The sequence below is a fragment of the Prinia subflava genome, chromosome 1 (genome assembly GCF_021018805.1).
Source record: "Prinia subflava isolate CZ2003 ecotype Zambia chromosome 1, Cam_Psub_1.2, whole genome shotgun sequence".
Taxonomy (NCBI): domain Eukaryota; kingdom Metazoa; phylum Chordata; class Aves; order Passeriformes; family Cisticolidae; genus Prinia; species Prinia subflava.
Genome location: NC_086247.1, coordinates 95,534,681 through 95,553,644, shown reverse-complemented (window position 1 = coordinate 95,553,644; position 18,964 = coordinate 95,534,681). Strand labels below are relative to the sequence as shown.

Below are 18,964 nucleotides of genomic sequence, written 5' to 3'. Positions count from 1 at the left end.
AAGGGAAGTTCTGGGAAGGGAAGTTCTGGGAAGGGAAGTTCTGGGAAGTTCTGGGAAGGGAAGGGAAGTTCTGGGAAGTTCTGGGAAGTTCCGGGAAGGGAAGGGAAGTTCTGGGAAGGGAAAGGAAGTTCTGGGAAGTTCTGGGAAGGGAAGGGAAGTTCTGGGAAGGGAAGGGAAGTTCTGGGAAGTTCTGGGAAGGGAAGTTCTGGGAAGTTCTGGGAAGGGAAGGGAAGGGAAGTTCTGGGAAGGGAAGTTCTGGGAAGGGAAGGGAAGTTCTGGGAAGGGAAGTTCTGGGAAGGGAAGTTCTGGGAAGGGAAGTTCTGGGAAGTTCTGGGAAGTTCTGGGAAGGGAAGTTCTGGGAAGTTCTGGGAAGGGAAGGGAAGGGAAGTTCTGGGAAGGGAAGTTCTGGGAAGGGAAGGGAAGTTCTGGGAAGGGAAGTTCTGGGAAGGGAAGTTCTGGGAAGGGAAGTTCTGGGAAGTTCTGGGAAGGGAAGGGAAGTTCTGGGAAGTTCTGGGAAGTTCTGGGAAGGGAAGGGAAGTTCTGGGAAGTTCTGGGAAGGGAAGTTCTGGGAAGGGAAGGGAAGTTCTGGGAAGTTCTGGGAAGGGAAGTTCTGGGAAGGGAAGGGAAGTTCTGGGAAGTTCTGGGAAGTTCTGGGAAGTTCTGGGAAGGGAAGGGAAGGGAAGGGAAGGGAAGGGAAGGGAAGGGAAGGGAAGGGAAGGGAAGGGAAGGGAAGGGAAGGGAAGGGAAGGGAAGGGAAGGGAAGGGAAGGGAAGGGAAGGGAAGGGAAGGGAAGGGAAGGGAAGGGAAGGGAAGGGAAGGGAAGGGAAGGGAAGGGAAGGGAAGGGAAGGGAAGGGAAGGGAAGGGAAGGGAAGGGAAGGGAAGGGAAGGGAAGGGAAGGGAAGGGAAGGGAAGGGAAGGGAAGGGAAGGGAAGGGAAGGGAAGGGAAGGGAAGGGAAGGGAATCTGGAAATAGTAGAAGTCAGTCATAACTCAAGAACTGTTTCTGTATCTGCTGCAGTGAAATTCACAAATGGAAAAATAGAACCAGGTTTATTCAGAGGGTCTTAGGCTGGGTGGATAAGGAAAGGGGAGTAAAAGATTGACTTATGAGAGAGATTGTCTTGCACACATTGGGGTTGATAAGAGAGGAGAGTCAGGCCATTCAAGGATCATTAGTGATACTGGCATAAAGGGACAGGAGTCATGTGCCCCACATATATGGAAAAGTCTGCTCCCACTTTTAGTGGTTTGGTTGTCACTGCTGCAGTCTCTGCTGTTTTCAAGTTCTCATGAATTTGTGATGCTTTTATGGCAGGTGCTAAAGCAAACAGAGATTCCTGGGGACTGCACAGTTCAGCACACTTAAAAGGAGAAAAGGGAGACAGAGGTGCTCCAGGACCACCAGGTATACTAAATCTAATATGTCATTGACATCCTGTGGAGGAATATATGTTTAACTTGAAAAGCAATTCAGCAAGATACTTGGATACTTGGATACTGCAGCCTTACCTGCCTAGAGATTTACACCAGTGTTCCTTGATGAACTGACACAGAACAGCAAAGCTCAGAATGTTATCCAAAATGTCTTCTGAAAAGACAGACTGCACATTTGTGAGCATTAGTATTTTGTTAAGTACAAGAATAGATATCAAAATGTAAGTGCCTGGTAAGAGATTTTTTGACATTTTAGAAGGACATTATGGGCACTTCCTGAAATATCATTCTGTTGTCAGTCTTTCTGAGCCAATGGTGCAAAAATCCAGTGCTTCACATTTCAGGGTAATACACCTGTGCATTCTGAGTTCAAGGCAGTCAGTTGATGGTGACTGTCTCGCTTCTAACAGGAGGTGGAAATTTCAACCAATTTTTTTATTATTTCATGATTTATTTGTGAAAATTATGAAGAGTCTGTCTGCACTGAAATTACCAATTAACTAGCAGTAGAAGCATCGTAAGAATTATTCCTCACCCAAACATTTGCTTTCTGTATCAAAAAGTTGATACACATTGCTAATTCTTCCAAATTAAAAAAGAGTTACAGAAACAAGCATCTGTTTGAAAAGATTGTAATTAGAAACTCTTCATTTTCTGTACATATTTTTAAATCTCATATACTAAGATAAGGCTTTGATCGTGCCAGAAATAATTTGAAATAGAAAATGCAGTATTATTAAATAAGTGTTGCTATACCATATGTATAGTAATTTTCCTTTAATGCATTGATAATAACTATATTCTCCCCATATAATAACTATATTAACTCCTCACTATATCTACATGGATATTTCTGTCTTTGTTCCAAAGACATAATTCTGCTGACTGAAGATGATATTTTGGTTATTTGGAAGACAACATCTGTTTGTTGTAATAAAATCAATTTTCCTGTCTTGTCCTCATTAATTTTTATCCTGATCCAATACCTTAAAATAAGTAGTTAGTGATTTCCAGTCATCTTGTCAAAAGAAGACGCAAGAAACTTCCTTTTCCAAGAAAATAAGGAAATGTTCTCTTTTGTGCTGACTTATCCACCATGAACGTGTCTGCTCCTTTTCAGATTCTGTATTGAATGCAAATTAATGTATTAGAAGCATTTTCTTACCTAAATCTGATTATTTCAGGTGCTTCATAAGGAGAAGATTATGAGAGTATTGTGCTTATCATTTTGCTGTAAAACTGCAGCTAGTAAAGGACAGTAAAAATAACACAAGAATTCTGGTTAAACTGAAAACTAAATTCACTTTTCTCCTAAAATAACAGATTCATTCCTTTGATCCAATAAATCAACTGGCTCCAATGTTTTGTTCAACCTGAGGTTGAAGCATGCTAACTAAGACCAATTCTGTTGCTGCTTTAAAAAATATCCCTGTTTAGTTTTTGCTTAATGATGTAGTTGCTAAAATATTCTTTTATACAAAGCAGTTCTCTAGTTCTCACAGGTGTCTGCATAACCACAGACAGGGAAAATTTACAACTTAGTCATTGCATAATTAAGTACAAGAGTTTTTCAAAAAACCTTTTCTGAGGGAAAGGTAGCTGGAACTCTTTCCACTACATTTGCAGAGTTCCAGGAACCAGAAAAGCTTTTTGAACTGTTTGCTTCTCACAAAATATCACCTCTCCAGCCTTATAAACAGGGTCCATTAATTGATAACATGCAAAAATATGAAACCAACACAAAAAATGTGAGAGCAAACTCAACAGACATGGGTTTCGTGTACCTTATTGAGACCTAGACTCATCTTAGAAAGACCTCAGATAGTGCTCAGTGTAGAGATTAATTGTAAGCAACATCTGAGAAAGACACCTGCCATTTCATTCGACCTGTCCATTCCCTTCCCCTCACAAGGATCAAGCAGATCACTGCTGCAAGCTGTAATTGGTAAGGTTGGAATAAAATCCAAACAGGTGCCATAATGAGAATATATTTCTGCCCCACAATCTCTGCTTGATTTAATTTTATCTGAGGTGGCACACTGGAAAATGAGCCCTGTGGCTGGCAGAGGGTTGTGCCCAAAGATCTCAAAAATTCATCAAAACACGTTTGAAGGAAATGCATTGAACTGTTATGGGAAGCTGCAAAATAGGGGTTTTTTTCCAAATGTACACCAAGCAGATAATATTTGAAGGCTTTTTGAACCTTTTGTGCTGGCTTGATAGTGTTGGCTGACCATCACTGGCAGACAACATGGGTGGTATAACCATTGAATCTGATAATGGTTTTCATTGCAGAAAAATGTCAAGCAAAAGTTATTATACAATTGGCAGCACAGCAGTAACACTATCTCTTTCTCTTGTCAGCTCTGGTACTGTCTTTGCAGGAAAGATCACACATCTACTGATGGATCACCTAATTACCAACAAAACATATGAAAAGCTTCTCTTTTACCTTGGCTTCTATCAAAGGGGTTAACTTGGATGCTTCTCTATCACTCCTCTTCCCAGCTGCTATGTTTTTAGAAAACTGAAATTTTTTTGTATTTAAGCCTTCTAATTTTTCTAAAATCACAATCAGATCCAGAAGTTATTAAGGTGAAAGAGTGAAGATAAGATAGGGCACAGACAAGATAGGCTGTATAAGTCTTGCTTTGCTAGGAAACCAAACTAAAAATATCTGTTTGGCATAAAGGTTAATGCCATTATTGTAAATAGTTTTCCTTTAAAATCCTAAACCAGTAATACCAAAAGTAGTGCTTTTAAAAGGAAAATTACAGATAATTATTGTATTTTATTGTATTTTCTTCATTTTTCAGGTCCACCTCTGCCTCCATCATATTTCAGCCACTTTATTAATAGCATAAAGGTAATTATATCCCATTTGTGTTTGAGTTCTGTTAAGTTTTTTTTAAAGTGTTCTTTACTATAAATTAAGCACAAACCAATGCAACACAGTGAAATATACAAATATAAGGACATCAGCAATCACAAATTATATTCATTTCTTAAACGCCACATACATAGTCGAGTTTATTACAAGTATAGAGATAGCAGTTTTCAGAGGTCTATAAAGATTACTTTTGAAAGAAACTTTATTACTGAGGCTTTTTACCTTCCCAGTGGTATTAAAGTGAGTCATAATTCACTGTTACCTAACATATCCGCCTTAAATGAATGCTTTTGTTTCCATGCCAGCTCAGGTAACAGACATCCATTACCTAAAAGGCTTCTAGAACACTGGGAGGGGGGAAAGGGGAGTGGAAATCACTTCCATGTCATGTTATTTATCTTTTAAGCACATTGAATAAAATCAAATTATGGAAACTACTTTTCCTGGAAGCTCTTACAGCAAAGTATACCCATACCTTGATTTGTTTGGTCTCTCTCTGTTCCATTATTCTCTTGACTGCTTCAGGTGACAAAAATTAATAAAAATGTGATATTATTTTAAATGTTTTTAGGTGAATAAAACTCTTTATCAGTAGAAGAACTGAAAAAAAATCTGAATCAAATTATCATTTAATGATGCTACCAAAAGTGTTGTGCTGACAGTCTCTTGGAAGAACTCTTAGTGCTGCCTGGTTTTAGGATTTTGTTTCTGCTTGGCTGAGCAAAGCCCAAGTTATTCCTATAGCATCAATTGTCCCATATATGTGGCAAAGCTGATAGAGTTTCTTTAACTTTATAGTGTAATGTCTGTAGCTTTACAGATTTAGCTGCCAAGAACACATTTTTCATCTAGTTCTTCAACTCCCCAAAATGGCCTGGAATAAAGAAACCTTTGAGCCATGTTTACTGGGAATCTACAAAGACTAAAAGTCAGAGGAGGAGCTATACGTGGCCATGTCCTCTGTCTGTCTGAAGATACCTGCCATTTTTGCTTTGCCCTTTGCTTCTTCTATCCACAGGTTTATTTCTCAGAATCATGAAGAAAGTAGATTAAAAAAAATAAAATCGAAGGGAAAAAAAAAAAGCAGACAAACGGAAAAAAAATCTGAAGAAGTATGTATAAGTGCTGTGGCTTATCTTGCACAGTGACATAATAATGTAGTACTTAAATGATTCTTCTTACCTATTGCACTGTTTCCCAAACTAACTGATAATCATCCGTGCAGAACAGAAAATATACTCTTTCAAGTGTCTGCAATTTTGTGTGGGGTGTCCTCTGTTATCCTGGTACACACCCCCACCCTGCTCTACTCACTTTGTCACATACTTTCTGTCCATTCGATGTCAATCTTGCTTTGCTTTTTCCTTGGTGATGGAGGAAAGCACAAAGCCAGGCTTTTATGCTTCCTCCAACTCTCTCTTTGCCTCCAGCTACAGCACTGAACAAGGTTTTGCTGGGCAGAATAGCAGGAAACAGCAACAGAGGCATTTTCTCTGCCTCCACCTAACCCCACCTCCCCTAGCCCTTGCCGAGTGAGCCTTGTGGCCTCAATAGAGAAAGCATTCTTTTTCAACCCATACCACAGAACAAGAAAGTGATGTTAAAAGCAACATTTCAAACAGGTGCTTTCCTTTACAAAACTCAGAGATTTCATGTAAATTTAAAAGTTCAGTGCATTGTGTTCTAGTCTCACTTGAGATCAAGACTTTAAAATATATTTTCTCAAAGGGTGAAAAAGGAGACAATGGAGTCACTGGTGTAAAAGGAGAAAAAGGAGAACCAAATGGAGGGTTTTTTCTGACAGGACCTCCTGGACCACCTGGAAGACCAGGACTAATTGTAAGTCATGCAAGTTTTAGAATGGGAATATTTGTGACTACCCATTTAGAATTAACTTAGAAGGCACTAAAAGGAGACAAACATCAGGATTGCTAGGAACTATATAAAAACTGACATGCTAAGCATTAGGTGAATAGGAAAAAATTGCATTAAGTATAAACACAGACACTTCACTGTTGTGCACAGAATTACTTTGCTATGAAATACTGATGTTGTGCTCAGCTGTCTCATATAGCTACACCAGTATGTAGATCATGTTATTAACAGTATTACAAATCAAAGCATCATGTATATAATTTGTGATGCTACTACTTATACCAGCATAAATACCAAAATAGGCCATATAAAGTTAGTCAGAGGCTGACTTGAAAATTATTTGCCATCTAAATAATTAATCCTGTTTTCCTAGTAATCCAAAAACCTGACTGAAAAGACCAGTGTCTAGCCATCTGGACCGTTTCTATAAAATTCAGCCACTGTCTACTGTCTACCTTTTAATTTTATCTTCTGGCAATTGCCAGCACAGCTGCTTTGGAATAAAATGCGCCGATTCTTTGGAAACTAGTTTATCCCTGGGATCTGGCAAGAAATATGTGCATTGCATTCCTCTATTGCCACGTCTGTGTCAAGAACCATGACTGAGTGGGCCACAGCTGAGGGTGAAGTGTTAGGTTAGCAAGACCACCCTCAAAAATCCCCCTGGTTCTATTCCACATTGCTGAAAACCATCTCCCTGGTTAGAAACTGTTCTACTGCAAGAAGGAGCTGGATGGCACAGCTGAGCTCTCCTTGTCCAGGCTCCAGTGTATTCTGTGTCTGCAGGATGGCATGAGCACAGGGAGCACAAGCCCTCAGTCAGGCTGAGGACACACTGCTAAACTGGAAATGAAGGGAGTTGAAGGCTCTTTATTCTTGCAAGTCTGGCAGCTGGAGAGGTTAAGGGCTAACATTTGATCTCAGGAGGGAGAAGACAGCACTCATCACAAAATGTACATCCTGCAAGACACACTTTTCATTAAAGTTTTCCATAAATTCTCTGAGCCTATCAAAGAAAACAGTCTCAGCGTGAGCAGAATAAAGATCCAGGGCTTTGAGAGCACTGTTGAGAGTTTTGAAGGTATCAGCTGCTCAGGGATAGGTATCGGAATTTTCAGAAAGCTTTCTGAAATTTAAATCCTTCATTTTATTTCAATATGTGGTTAAAATTTTCATTTTCCATTATACCCATGCCTCCTTGGAGAAAATTAGATACAGACTCATGTCTAAATGGTGATGTGGTGGCAGGCATCTGGTAAATGTTGCCACCAGAGATGATGGCCCTGCAGCAGTGAAACCAATACATTCAGAGAAATATTTTTCGTCACTGACAGGGACCAAAAGGGGACTCAATTGTTGGACCCAGAGGACCTCCAGGGTTACCTGGCTTACCAGGCCTACCAGGTTATGGAAAAATTGGACCTCCCGGCCCACCTGGACCACCTGGACCACCAGGCCCCCCTGCAATATATGGCTCAGGTGAGTGTATATGCGAGTGTACAGCCACATGCCCACAACCCACACATGACCAATTCTTTCGTACCTGGCAGGTTGTCCCACTTGCCCACCCTCTCTGCATATCTGAATCAGGTTTCAGGTTGTTCCCAGCTCTCCTCCTGCCCTCCACCAGTTTCTCCTAGGCAACTCCTAGGGAGTTGGAACTGAGAGCACAAAAGGAACAATCTCTCTGCAGACAGTTTTCATTGACCAGTGCCATGGGAGTGCTAATGCATGAAGGATCTTGCTGTGGCTGTGGCTGGAAGGAAATCTGCATAGTAGAGATAGATTATATTGACAGCTTTGAAAAATCCATCAAATTGAGCAGCTGGCTAAATTTGGGACAAAACACTCTTCTTGTGGGGAATGGAATTAAATCCAGCTGGTGGCCATCACAGGGGTTTTATCCCAGGGTTCAGTATTGAGTCCAGACTTACTCAATATCAATTATCTGGGTTAGGGGATCAAATGCACACTTTAGTGAGTTTGCCCCCAAGCTGGGCAGGAAGGCTGATCTACTGAAATGTTCTACAGAGGGGTCTGGACAGACTGAACCAGTGGGTCAAGGCCAACTGTCTGAGGGTCAGTAAGGCCAAGTGCCAGGTCCTGCATTTGCGTCACAACAACCCCAGGCAGCTCCATAGGCTGAGGACAGAGTGGCTGGAAAGTTGCCCAGCAGAAAAGGACCTGGGAGTGCTGATTGCAGTTGTTGAACATGAGCCAGCAGTGCCCAGGTGGCCAAGAAGGTCAATGGCACCCTGGCCTGGATCATCAATAGTGTGGCCAGCAGGAGTGGGGCAGTGATTGTCCCACTGCACTCAGCACTGGTGAGGCCACACCTCAAGTCCTGTGTCTAGTTTTGAGCCCCTCACTACAAGAACAACACTGAGGTGCTGGAGCGTGTCCAGAAAACAGCTACAAAGCTGGAGAAGGGTCTGGAGCACAAGTCCTGTGAGGAGCAGCTGAAGGAGCTGGGGGTGTTTAGCCTGGAGAAAAGGAGGCTCAGGGTTGACCTTTTCACTCTCTACAACTGCCTGAAAGGAGGGTGTAGCCAGGTCTCTTCTCCCAGGTTACAAGCAACAGGACAAGAAGAAATGGCTCCAAGCTGTACCAGGAGAGGTTTAAATTGGATATTAGGAAATATTTTCACACCTAAAGGATTGCCACTGGAAGAGGCTGCCCAGGGAATTGGTTGAATCACCATCTCTGGAAGTGTAACCATGGCATTAGGGACATGTTTTAGTAGTAGATTTCGCAGTTCTGGGTGTTGCCAGTAGAGGTGATGATCTAAAGGGTCTTTTCCAACCCAGGTCCTTCTCTGATTTTCTGATGAAAAGGCAGTACCCACAGTAGAGTTTAGATCTTGAATGAGATTGCTGGAGAACTGCTTCTAAAAAGTAGTTGCTATGCAAATGCTGAATAGAAATGAAACTTCCTGTTGTTTACTCTGCCTTTAATGGTTTTCAACTTACTGGGTTAGAAAAGGAGCAAAATGTGCCACAAATATTCCCATCAAGAGAGGAATTTTGCAAGCAAGGTGACATAAAAGGGAGCATGTGGTTAGAAATCAAATGTCATAGTTCAAGACATTTGTGCTTTTGACTCCTTTTGGGTCACAGGTTTCCTAGTGACAAGCCTCATACTGTTAATGTCAAGCCTTGGGTTCTGGTGGATGGGGTCCTGGGCTCCTCTGACATGACTTGACAGATATGCCTGAGGAAATGACTGATCCCTCCCTCTAGGATCTGTGACAGGAATCCAGCCAGGAGTCCAGCCAGGTAAATCCAGAGCAGTGCATTCCTTAATCTCATCCGAAGATGGTGTACTAGTAAAAAGGGAGACTTTAACTGAACAGAGATCCTGTAACAGAGATCTGTTCTTCCTAAAGTTCTGACAGGTCTAGCAAATATAGGTCTTCTCCATTCCTGAGAACTAACAATTAGCCTCTTTTCCCACAAGACCTGTGCTTCCAGTGTGCTACTTTGGGCAGAAGACATATCTGTCTTTGATTTGTTCTCTCCAGGTATTTCTTGAACCTGCTCATTTATACAGCAGATGAGACTTCCAATCTCTCTCCCAGTCAATACTATCAATTTAGTGTCTATCAGAAGTATTAATCCTCCAAATAATATTTGAGAAAGAAAAAAATCCATAACATGTTCAACATTGAAACATAGGCTTTATGTGAATCAGCCCCTGATCATCAGAATGCAGACAGATCCACAGCATCCATGAAGCACATAAAGGTCTTCATACCTTTTCCTGTGTAATTTAGATTAAGCAGTTCTGGATATTAGTTAAGAGACCCAGTCAGACAAAACAAATTATTATTAGTATTCCATCCCTATACTTTGATTTATGTTCTCTGCCATTAGTCTTCATCATCCTCCTACACATTTTCCTCTTTGCTTTGTAAAAGGCAAAGCACACATTTTACTAAATGTTCAGAACAGTTGTTTATTTATTCCCTATCTTCGAGGTTCAGTTATCTCTTTTAAAGCTATTACTCTCTGTAATTATGGAGTTCACATACTGTAGTGTGGAGTTCACATATTGTAATATGGGGAAAGAGGAATAGCTTTTCTGCAAGTAAATGGCTCTAAACACGTCTGGGAACTGACTCCCTTCCCCTGCCATCGGCATGAAGAACCTGCTTTGGAGTATCCTTGCAAATGCCTCTGCATAGATTCCTGTTGTAAAACGTGATTTCGAGCCTCCTCTGGGTTTTACAAAACCAAACAAGTAAGGTCTTTGTGTGGAAGCACCTTTTTACAAACAGCCTCAAAGGTCATTATTATGCCACACATTTGCACAAAATGCATGCTTTTAGTCTTCCATATCTTTGAACCTTTCCTGCCTTAAAAGAAAGAAGTTTTTACTCCAGAATACAGCTGAAGGTGAAGAAATTCACTTTTGGAGTAGAGACAAATACTAGGTACCAGGTGGTGTGAGCTGCAGTCTTAGAAGTCCAAGTTCATATCCCTGAAGAATTCTTTTTTTGCTTTGTAATACAAACTGAGCTTACACACGTCAATTTTTCATCTAAGGAAAAGTAAATTTTTGTTTGCCTTTTGAGCAAAAGATGTAATGACTCCCTCAAATCTTATATGGCCAGGGGCAAAAAGTTCTTCCTCTTCCATGTGCACTAGCTAACAGAAGAGTATTCTGGTCATTTTAAGTGGGTTTTGTTCTTCGTTTGCAGTTTCTACAACAGATTGCAATCTATTGGCCTTAACCTCCCCAAAAACAGAGAAAAGATTGTTTCATCACTGCTTCTGAAAAACTCCTTAGAATGTATTTTCTGTAGCTGACTTGAGTTATTCAGGACACGACTATGGTTATTTAAAACTTCCACTACTCCAGGACACCATCACTAAATGCTTTCTTTGTGTCACTCACATTTTCTCTCAAAAAATATGACCTTCAGCATGTATTGTATGCTTATTTTATTTTAGCAGCTGCAATGCCTGGGCCGCCAGGTTCTCCTGGAGAGCCAGGGTCACCTGCCACCAGGAATCTGGTAAGAGAGCAAATTAAGGAAGTTTGCTATAGAAATTTTTCTTCAAAACTTTTGGTGGGCACTGGTAGCACTGAAAGAGGAGTGAAAGTTCCATCCTGTGTTTTTATTTAGTAGAATGTTTTATAAACCACATAATTTTAAGATCCAAATTTAATGTAGATTTCCCTAGCAAATCTAAAAATGGTTGTGCCAGAGAATACATGTAAATTTGTTTCCTTTTTTTTTAATTATAAAACGAATCAAAATTGGATCCAGGATATCCATGAAGAAAAAAACAGCTATGGCAGAAGTCTCAGTAATTTCTAAATTAAGAATTCATAGTTTCTGTTCAAAAAAACCCAAAAAAACAATTAAAAAAATACAAAACAAAACGAAACTAAACTAAACAAAAAATCCTGAGACAACCACCCCAAAAAGCCCTATTCAAGCTAGCAGAGGATGTTCATTGCAATTCTCAGGGGAGAAGCACTCGTTGAAAGACTGGTGCCCCAAGACAGAAGACTGTAGTTGCAGGCTGGGAACTACTGTCTCAGACGGAAGGTCTGAGCTTACTTAGGTCAAAACAAAGATAAAATATATATATATATAAATCTATAGTAAGGTCTGCATTATTTATAAAGCATTCATATGCCTTCTGACAATGAAGAAATGAGAAAAAAATGTGAAAGAAATTGCACTTTCCTGAAATTTGTCCCAGCTTTAAACTACTGCAGTTCTACTCTGAACTCTGCCCTTTTGACCCAGGATTCTAAATTGTGTGGGTGCAGCAATCCTCACTCTGAACAAAATTTGTACAAAATTGCTGTCATTCTACTACAATCCACAGAATGATGGTGCTGGTCTGCCAGAGTAGCATAACATTCATATTTCTTTATGGATTAAGTTACATAAAACTGACTTTAAGAGCATTTCCTGCAGAAGAAGCCTTCACATTTATCTGTCCAAATCAGACTATTTAACTTACAAAATGTTTTTTGCGTCTGATTAACTATGTTTCATTTTCCTATTTGACAGGTTACAACATTCCAAAACATTGAGGCTATGTTGGAAAAAGTTCATTATGTAGCAGAAGGTACACTAATCTATCTGAGGGAAACCAGTGAGGTCTTTATCCGTGTTCAAAGAGGATGGAGAAAATTGCAGGTACTATTGCACTACACACTGATCTTTTCCAACTCCCTTCCTCACAATGAAGGTGAGAGAGATATTTTTACATAGGGAGAGTAGAGGGAGAGAAGTGTGTGTGCAAAGACTCATTTTTTCAAATCAGAAGCTCCTGGTGATATGTTTTGGTTCTACTCTCCTTTTTGATTCTTTCAGCTTGGCGAGCTAATTCCTATCCCTGCTGACAGCCTTCCTCCTCCAGCCATATCAAGCCATGTAAGTACAAAATATTGGACCGTGAAAAACTGAGTCTAGATGTGTGATACACTTGGCAGAAGTTGTATGCAGATCCCTGCACAACATGATTTTCCACTGAGATTTGTCAGTTCAAAATAAGCATCCTACCACTACATAAGCTTGCAGATTGATTTGCTTGGACAGTCATCTCTTTCCAGTATCTTCTGAGATTCCAAACACTACAGAGACATAGCAACATTTACAAAAAGCAGGATAAAGTAAGCTGCCCACAAAAAAAAAATCCCAAAAACAAAAACAAAGAAAAAAAACCCCAAACAAAAGAGATCAAAAAAACAAACAAAAGAAAAACTGAACAAAAACCCACAAACCCACAAAATTCTGTTTCATAAGCCTGGACTCAGTCATATCAAACCCTGATCCCCTTCAAGGAGGGTCAGGAAACAGTTTCTGAAAAGCAGATGTTCTTTGAAAGGTTATAGTCCTGTATTCAGTTTACCATAATCATCACCTGAAGGTAGCTTACCCTGCAGTGTGCAGAGGGTGTACTCTAAAGCTCAGTTGTTAGTTTGGACCTGACCCCATTCTGTAAGTTATTGTACCAACCTGCATGAGAACATGCTATCTGTCCAAAAAAACATTTGGGAGGATGAAAACCAAGAAATGATAAAGGGAATAGAGAAACAGTTTTTTGATGATAGGTTAATCGGTCTGCTGAGATGAAAGGGCAAGAGAGTGCTAGGAAGGAGCAGTGAGAAGGAAGATGGCCAGAAACAAATGAAAAAGGTTAGAATAGGTCAGGGAGAAGTTCACCTAGCACACTGGGAAAATGTCTAGACCTCAAGTTATAAGAAATTTTCTGCAGCCTCCAGTTGACACCACTTGAGTTTCCCATCTGCTACAGCCGGTGGTTTGTTACTCATACTTGCCATAACCAGAGAAGAAAATTTTGCTGTTCCAGAAACAATTAACAGGGTTGAGAATTGTTTCCATCCATTACATTTTCTGTTTTCATATCCTCCTTACCCTTTCAGTTTTGATTTTCCTCAACTTCTCTTCTGCTCCTACCAAGAGCACGCTGCTTTCATGCAGGTCTCCAGGTGTGATAAAACTTTTATTTAAAAAATTACTGAGTGTCTAAAATTCTGATATTTAATTTTTTTTGCTTGTGTTCAAATAACAGGGATTTCAGTCTATTCCAGCACTGAGACCAATATCAAATATGAACAATGGAAAACCAGCAGTAAGTATGAGATCTGTATTGCAGCTGCGGAGCTGTGCATTGTAATGTGACAGTTTGCATCTTGAGGGACGGTTGTGATATTTGCTCTTCAAACTCAGAGATTTTACTTCAGAAATTTACAAATACACTGTTTTAACTTGTTCAAACATCTCAGACACAATTTGAAATTGTGCTCTCCAGATCTATTTTCATCATCCCAGCCCCTTTCCCATCTCAAAGGAAAAAAACCCCCGTGATTCTGAGTTAGGAATACCTCATGACTTAGTGATTGTATCTGCAAAACGGAGTAACTTCTATACTAACAATAGTGTAACAATTAAATAATTTAAATATTCGTTACAATATTTTAAATCTTCTTGGTGCTTTTTGACTTAGATAGACACTTTTTAAAGACTTTAAAATATTTAGACAAAGAAAGCAAGGTAACTGACATCCAAAAAATGAAACCAGAAAGAAAAAAAAAAAAGCAAGAATGTGGATTAGTTCTTACATCTGTGCTGTTTGACTTAATCATTCTACTTCTTTTAGGTATTTTTAAATGATACCTAGTTAATTCTTACTACTTTTTTCCATGTTTTTTGGATTTGGGATTTTGTTCATGTGAAAACTAAAGATCTCCTATTGAAAATATTAGCTGCTTCCAAAAGATTTTTTTTTAGGAGTATATAATCTTCTTGGTTTCCTTAATGTTGAAAGATAAATTGATATTTCTGCTAAGGGTCTTATGGCTCTGAGAAATGTAATGTTATGGCAACAAATAACTTTCATATCTGTTATGAAGGGTATGTATTCTATGCTGGCAGGAGGAGGGGCCACTGTTCTGCTTCCAACATATATCTTCCTTGTGTCATAAACTTCTTTTAATAAAATGGTGCCTTTTCTTCTTTTTCCTTCCAGTTGCATCTGGTAGCTTTGAACTTTCCATTATCTGGTGACATGCGAGCAGATTTTCAGTGTTTTCGGCAGGCCCAGCTTGCCGGTTTGACATCCACCTATAGAGGTTTCCTCTCATCACACTTGCAAGACCTTGCCACAGTTGTCAGAAAAACAGACCGACACCATTTGCCAATAGTCAATCTTCAGGTAAAAATGGGTACTTAGTGCTTGGTTTTTTAGTATAGGTTGTAGGTTCCCCAAAAGTCTCGAAAAATAGCAAAAGCACTAATTTTGGGCCCAAACTGCATTTTATAAATAAGCAGCTTGCCTTCATATTTCACAGCCAGATTCAAGAAACAAAAAAGCAGTGATGAAGTAGAAAACTACTGACTTATGATGTTCTATATTTTAGTGTGATCATAAGATAAAATGCCTATTCTGTGCTTAGGAATGATGTTGGATATACTGCAATGAAACAGAGAGGAGAGTCTAGAGCGTGAATCATTTTGTGGTCTCACATAAACAGACATACTCTAAAACTGAGGGAAACAAACCATGTCTTTGTAGCACTGGCTGGCTCCCAGGACAAGTGGCCAAAGAAACCTACAGGAATAACATATGATGCTTGGAACACATTGAACAGATGCTACTCTGAATTGCATGCAAACATAGAGCCTTGAGAGAAATTTGTGAAGACAATATTGTTTCAACTTTGACTGGAAAAACTCAAAAGCAGTTTTAGAGGAAGCCAAATGCAAAGGTTTTGCCCTGAATGTTTGCGACATTTTTTACAAAACTGTGACCTTAACAGAAGTTCCAGTACAAGTTGTGTCTATATTTTCTCTGCAGCTAGGGTGGTTATAAGCAATTTTTCAAACACTGCATTAGGAGGAAAACGACAGGGGATGATCAAGCTGAATTTTTGGAGTAACAACAGAACAGAGAGACAACTTTGAGGCAAAGGCATGGACCAGACAGCTATTTGCATAGAGATGACAGAGGAGACAAGTTGGTTCAAGGAACATTATGCAGAAACTGATGTGAAAAATGAAATCACAAGTGTCCTTAAATGCAGATTAAATTTTCAATTTACAGATAAGTCTATAAAGGTAGACTTGGGATTTGATGTCAATTTGGGATTTGTTTTGTTTGTAAAAGTGGCTTTGAAATTTTAACAGGGAGAAACCCTTTTCAGTAACTGGGAATCTATATTTGATGGAAATGGTGGACAATTCAACATTCATGTTCCAATATACTCCTTTGATGGGAGGAATGTCATGACCGATTCATCTTGGTGAGTTGACATTACCATTTATATTTCATATGTTACATGTAAGGGGTTTTTTTCTACTTTTACCAGATAGTAATAGAAATAGTGGCAGCATCTTGGGCTACTAGATGTGTGATAAAAATTTCTCACTTTCTTTATGCCATTTTTCTTTTCCTTTCTGATAGTCTGGAAATGAGATATCAGGTTGTGTTCTTTCTTTCTTTCTCTCCTTTCTGTCTTCATCTTTACCTAAGCACTCTTTGCTTCAAGCACAAGGAGTGAAGATCACCACACATCCAGGTGTGCAGTTGAATAAAGCAAAAGAGACTTTTCCAATAATTAACTTCTTAATGTTACCTTTCAGGCCTCAAAAAATAATATGGCATGGTTCAACTTCAAATGGGATCCGACTGGTTAGCAACTACTGTGAAGCCTGGCACACAGCTGATATTGGAGCTATGGGACAAGCATCACCTCTGAACACAGGGAAGCTTCTTGACCAGAAAATATATAGCTGTAATAATCTGTTTATTGTTCTCTGTATTGAAAACAGTTTTGTATCTGATCCCCAAGGAAAATAATTCATCTGCTGCACGTAGGAATATTCCATTTGATGACAGAAAAAGCTGACACTGAAATTTCATTTGCAGTGATGTAAATATTTTAATTTTTCTAATTGCACATTTCAGGAAAAAAAATAGACAAAGGAAACATACCTCAATACAAACCACATTCCAGTTAGGTGGAATATCCAGTGCACACATGACTGGCATAGAGCCCTTCCTTCCACTTGAACCCCACGTGGTTCAAAGCTTGCCAGCAGTTAACTCATGTTCTTCTGCCTGAGCTGGAGGTCACCTAAGGGCACAAGATAAGTGTGGTCATTGAGGAAGATCCAGTAGCCTGCCTCATAAGCATTATGACTCAGCAAGGTTCTCACTGCTTCACAGCTGAGCAGCTGCATGCTCTGTGCTCTCCTTCTCACTTGCATAGATTTTGGATACCCAAGGCATTGTTCATATATACTCATATATACATCAAATACTAGGACTCTTTTGTCCTACAGAGAATTTTGAAAACAAAGCTTTAAGAACAAAGGTACTCACCTCCTCTGAGTTTTGGTGGAAGCCGAGTACCGGACTCCTGTAAGTTTGTATGGATCTCAGTCTGGTGCTTACACAGAAATATAGCAGCTCCTACATCTTATTTCAGCTTTTCTCTTTGCAGATTCTAGGCATAGGACTTTATGCAGGAGGAGTGAATTTCACATTGACAAAATCTGGTCTTTATTTTGGTGCTATTGTTACCAGGAAACCTGAAAGCAATGTTAATAGAAAACATCCTGTTTAACTGGTAAAACTGAACAAAGCAAATGCAGACAAATGACCCATCTGACCTTCATTTATTTCATTGCATATTAGAGGAAGTCATTTCCTTTTGTGTCAGACTGATGAATGAAATATGTCTGTCATGGTTTCTTTAAAACAGGTTCTACACATTGTTATCCCACTAAGTCAGATGTAAAGTGATTTTCCTTTTTGTGAATTTACCCTTCTGGCATTCACATAATTAAAGAATTATTAATATATAATAGCTGCAACAATTATAGGAATGATCAGGAAATGGTAGTATTCTTCACTAACAGTATCATCACAATATCTGAAGTCTTTTGCTGATTTATTTGTCTGCTGCATGCTTTAAACAACATATTTACTTATGTTTTATCAGGCAGTGACTATGGAGGCCAAACTCCACATTGTCGATTTTTTTAAGATTTAAACAAGAATCTGTGTTGGAAATACATGCTCATTTGCTGACAAATAGAGTATTAAATAACTAGACAGCTTTTGTCAACAGACAAAAGCAAATTACACTTACAACAGTAAAATTATATAATTATACAACTAAATATTTTGAAATCTAGCTTTATTTTTCCAATTGAATATAAAAGCTTATTTCCCAGGATCAGCTGAATGATGTCTTCATTCTTTTTCTGGAAAAGCAAAAAAAAGAGTAAATTATTCCATTATTACAAAATGGCAATAAGGCAAAAGCCATTTGTAATATGTTTAAAATATATGCATAACAATTCACTGCACTCATTTATAATCTACTTTCCTAAAATTCTGAGCCACTGTTGTGCCAAATTTCTTCAGTTCATGGAGCTGGAAGAGTTACTTATGTATAGCAGGGTTTCACTCTGAGTCACAGAAGGATCAAGGGGGGAAATAAAATGCTTTTACCTGCTTCAAGCAGGAACCATCTACTTTTAATCCTTTACAGGCCAGTGGGGTCTCTGCTTGCAGGCACTCATCCACATCAGTCCCCGCTCTTCCTCTCCTGAGCTCGAGCAGCACTCGAGGCTGTGCCTTTGCCTGGAATTGCAGTAACAAGGGATGGCAGGGTCATGGGATCACACAGAAGAGCTCTGTGAAGGGGGAGGAGAGAAGTCTAATAAAAACATGCGGGTTTTAGGAGATACTGAACTAGAGTTTAAGTTGGGTCCGGCAAAATGCATCTAGAGATCTTTGTGCTAGTCCTTTCACAGAGCTAAGACATCACTGTATTCTGAGCAGAGCTTAGCAGGGAAGTGAAATGGTTAAGCACCATCAATAAATTGCTAAAAATCTCTCCATATTTGCTTCCCACCTCGAACATTAATCTGCAGGCTGCAGCAATTTATTATACACCCTTTAACTGAAGACAGAGCATAAATTGTCCATCACCTGGGCTGCTGTGGTGCTGAGTTCACAGGCTTGCTCACACACTAAGGGAGATACTTTTACCAGAGAATGGCATGAGAGACCTGTTAGAAAGATGATGTTTCCCTTGGGGAAAACAACAACAACAACAATACACCTTTTTCCAAAGCCAGTGATGTTCTTTAGTCCTCTAGTATAATTGAAAAAATAAAATAATATTCATCAAGGATATGAAAGAGAAAAAAATAGACCAGTACTTAAGAATAAACTAGCTTTCTATGTCAAAGCAGAGTACTTT

General features: G+C 39.4%; 1 protein-coding gene across 3 annotated transcripts in view; it reads left to right on the top strand.

Moving 5' to 3' along the window:
• Nucleotides 1–18,201, top strand: part of COL15A1 (collagen type XV alpha 1 chain) — a 124,052-nt gene extending 105,851 nt beyond the window's left edge. For 2 of the 3 annotated variants that reach the window (XM_063404274.1, XM_063404256.1), the window contains 11 exons: nt 1,316–1,405; nt 4,251–4,300; nt 6,053–6,163; nt 7,534–7,678; nt 11,152–11,216; nt 12,231–12,359; nt 12,537–12,596; nt 13,759–13,818; nt 14,716–14,901; nt 15,873–15,988; nt 16,329–18,201. In XM_063404274.1, the coding sequence (XP_063260344.1) occupies nt 1,316–1,405; nt 4,251–4,300; nt 6,053–6,163; nt 7,534–7,678; nt 11,152–11,216; nt 12,231–12,359; nt 12,537–12,596; nt 13,759–13,818; nt 14,716–14,901; nt 15,873–15,988; nt 16,329–16,545 (1,229 nt within the window). In that variant the 3' untranslated portion in view covers nt 16,546–18,201. The remainder of the gene's footprint in view (nt 1–1,315; nt 1,406–4,250; nt 4,301–6,052; nt 6,164–7,533; nt 7,679–11,151; nt 11,217–12,230; nt 12,360–12,536; nt 12,597–13,758; nt 13,819–14,715; nt 14,902–15,872; nt 15,989–16,328) is intronic. The other variant, XM_063404265.1, reaches the window with a different exon arrangement.
• The last annotated feature ends 763 nt before the right edge of the window (nt 18,202–18,964 follow it).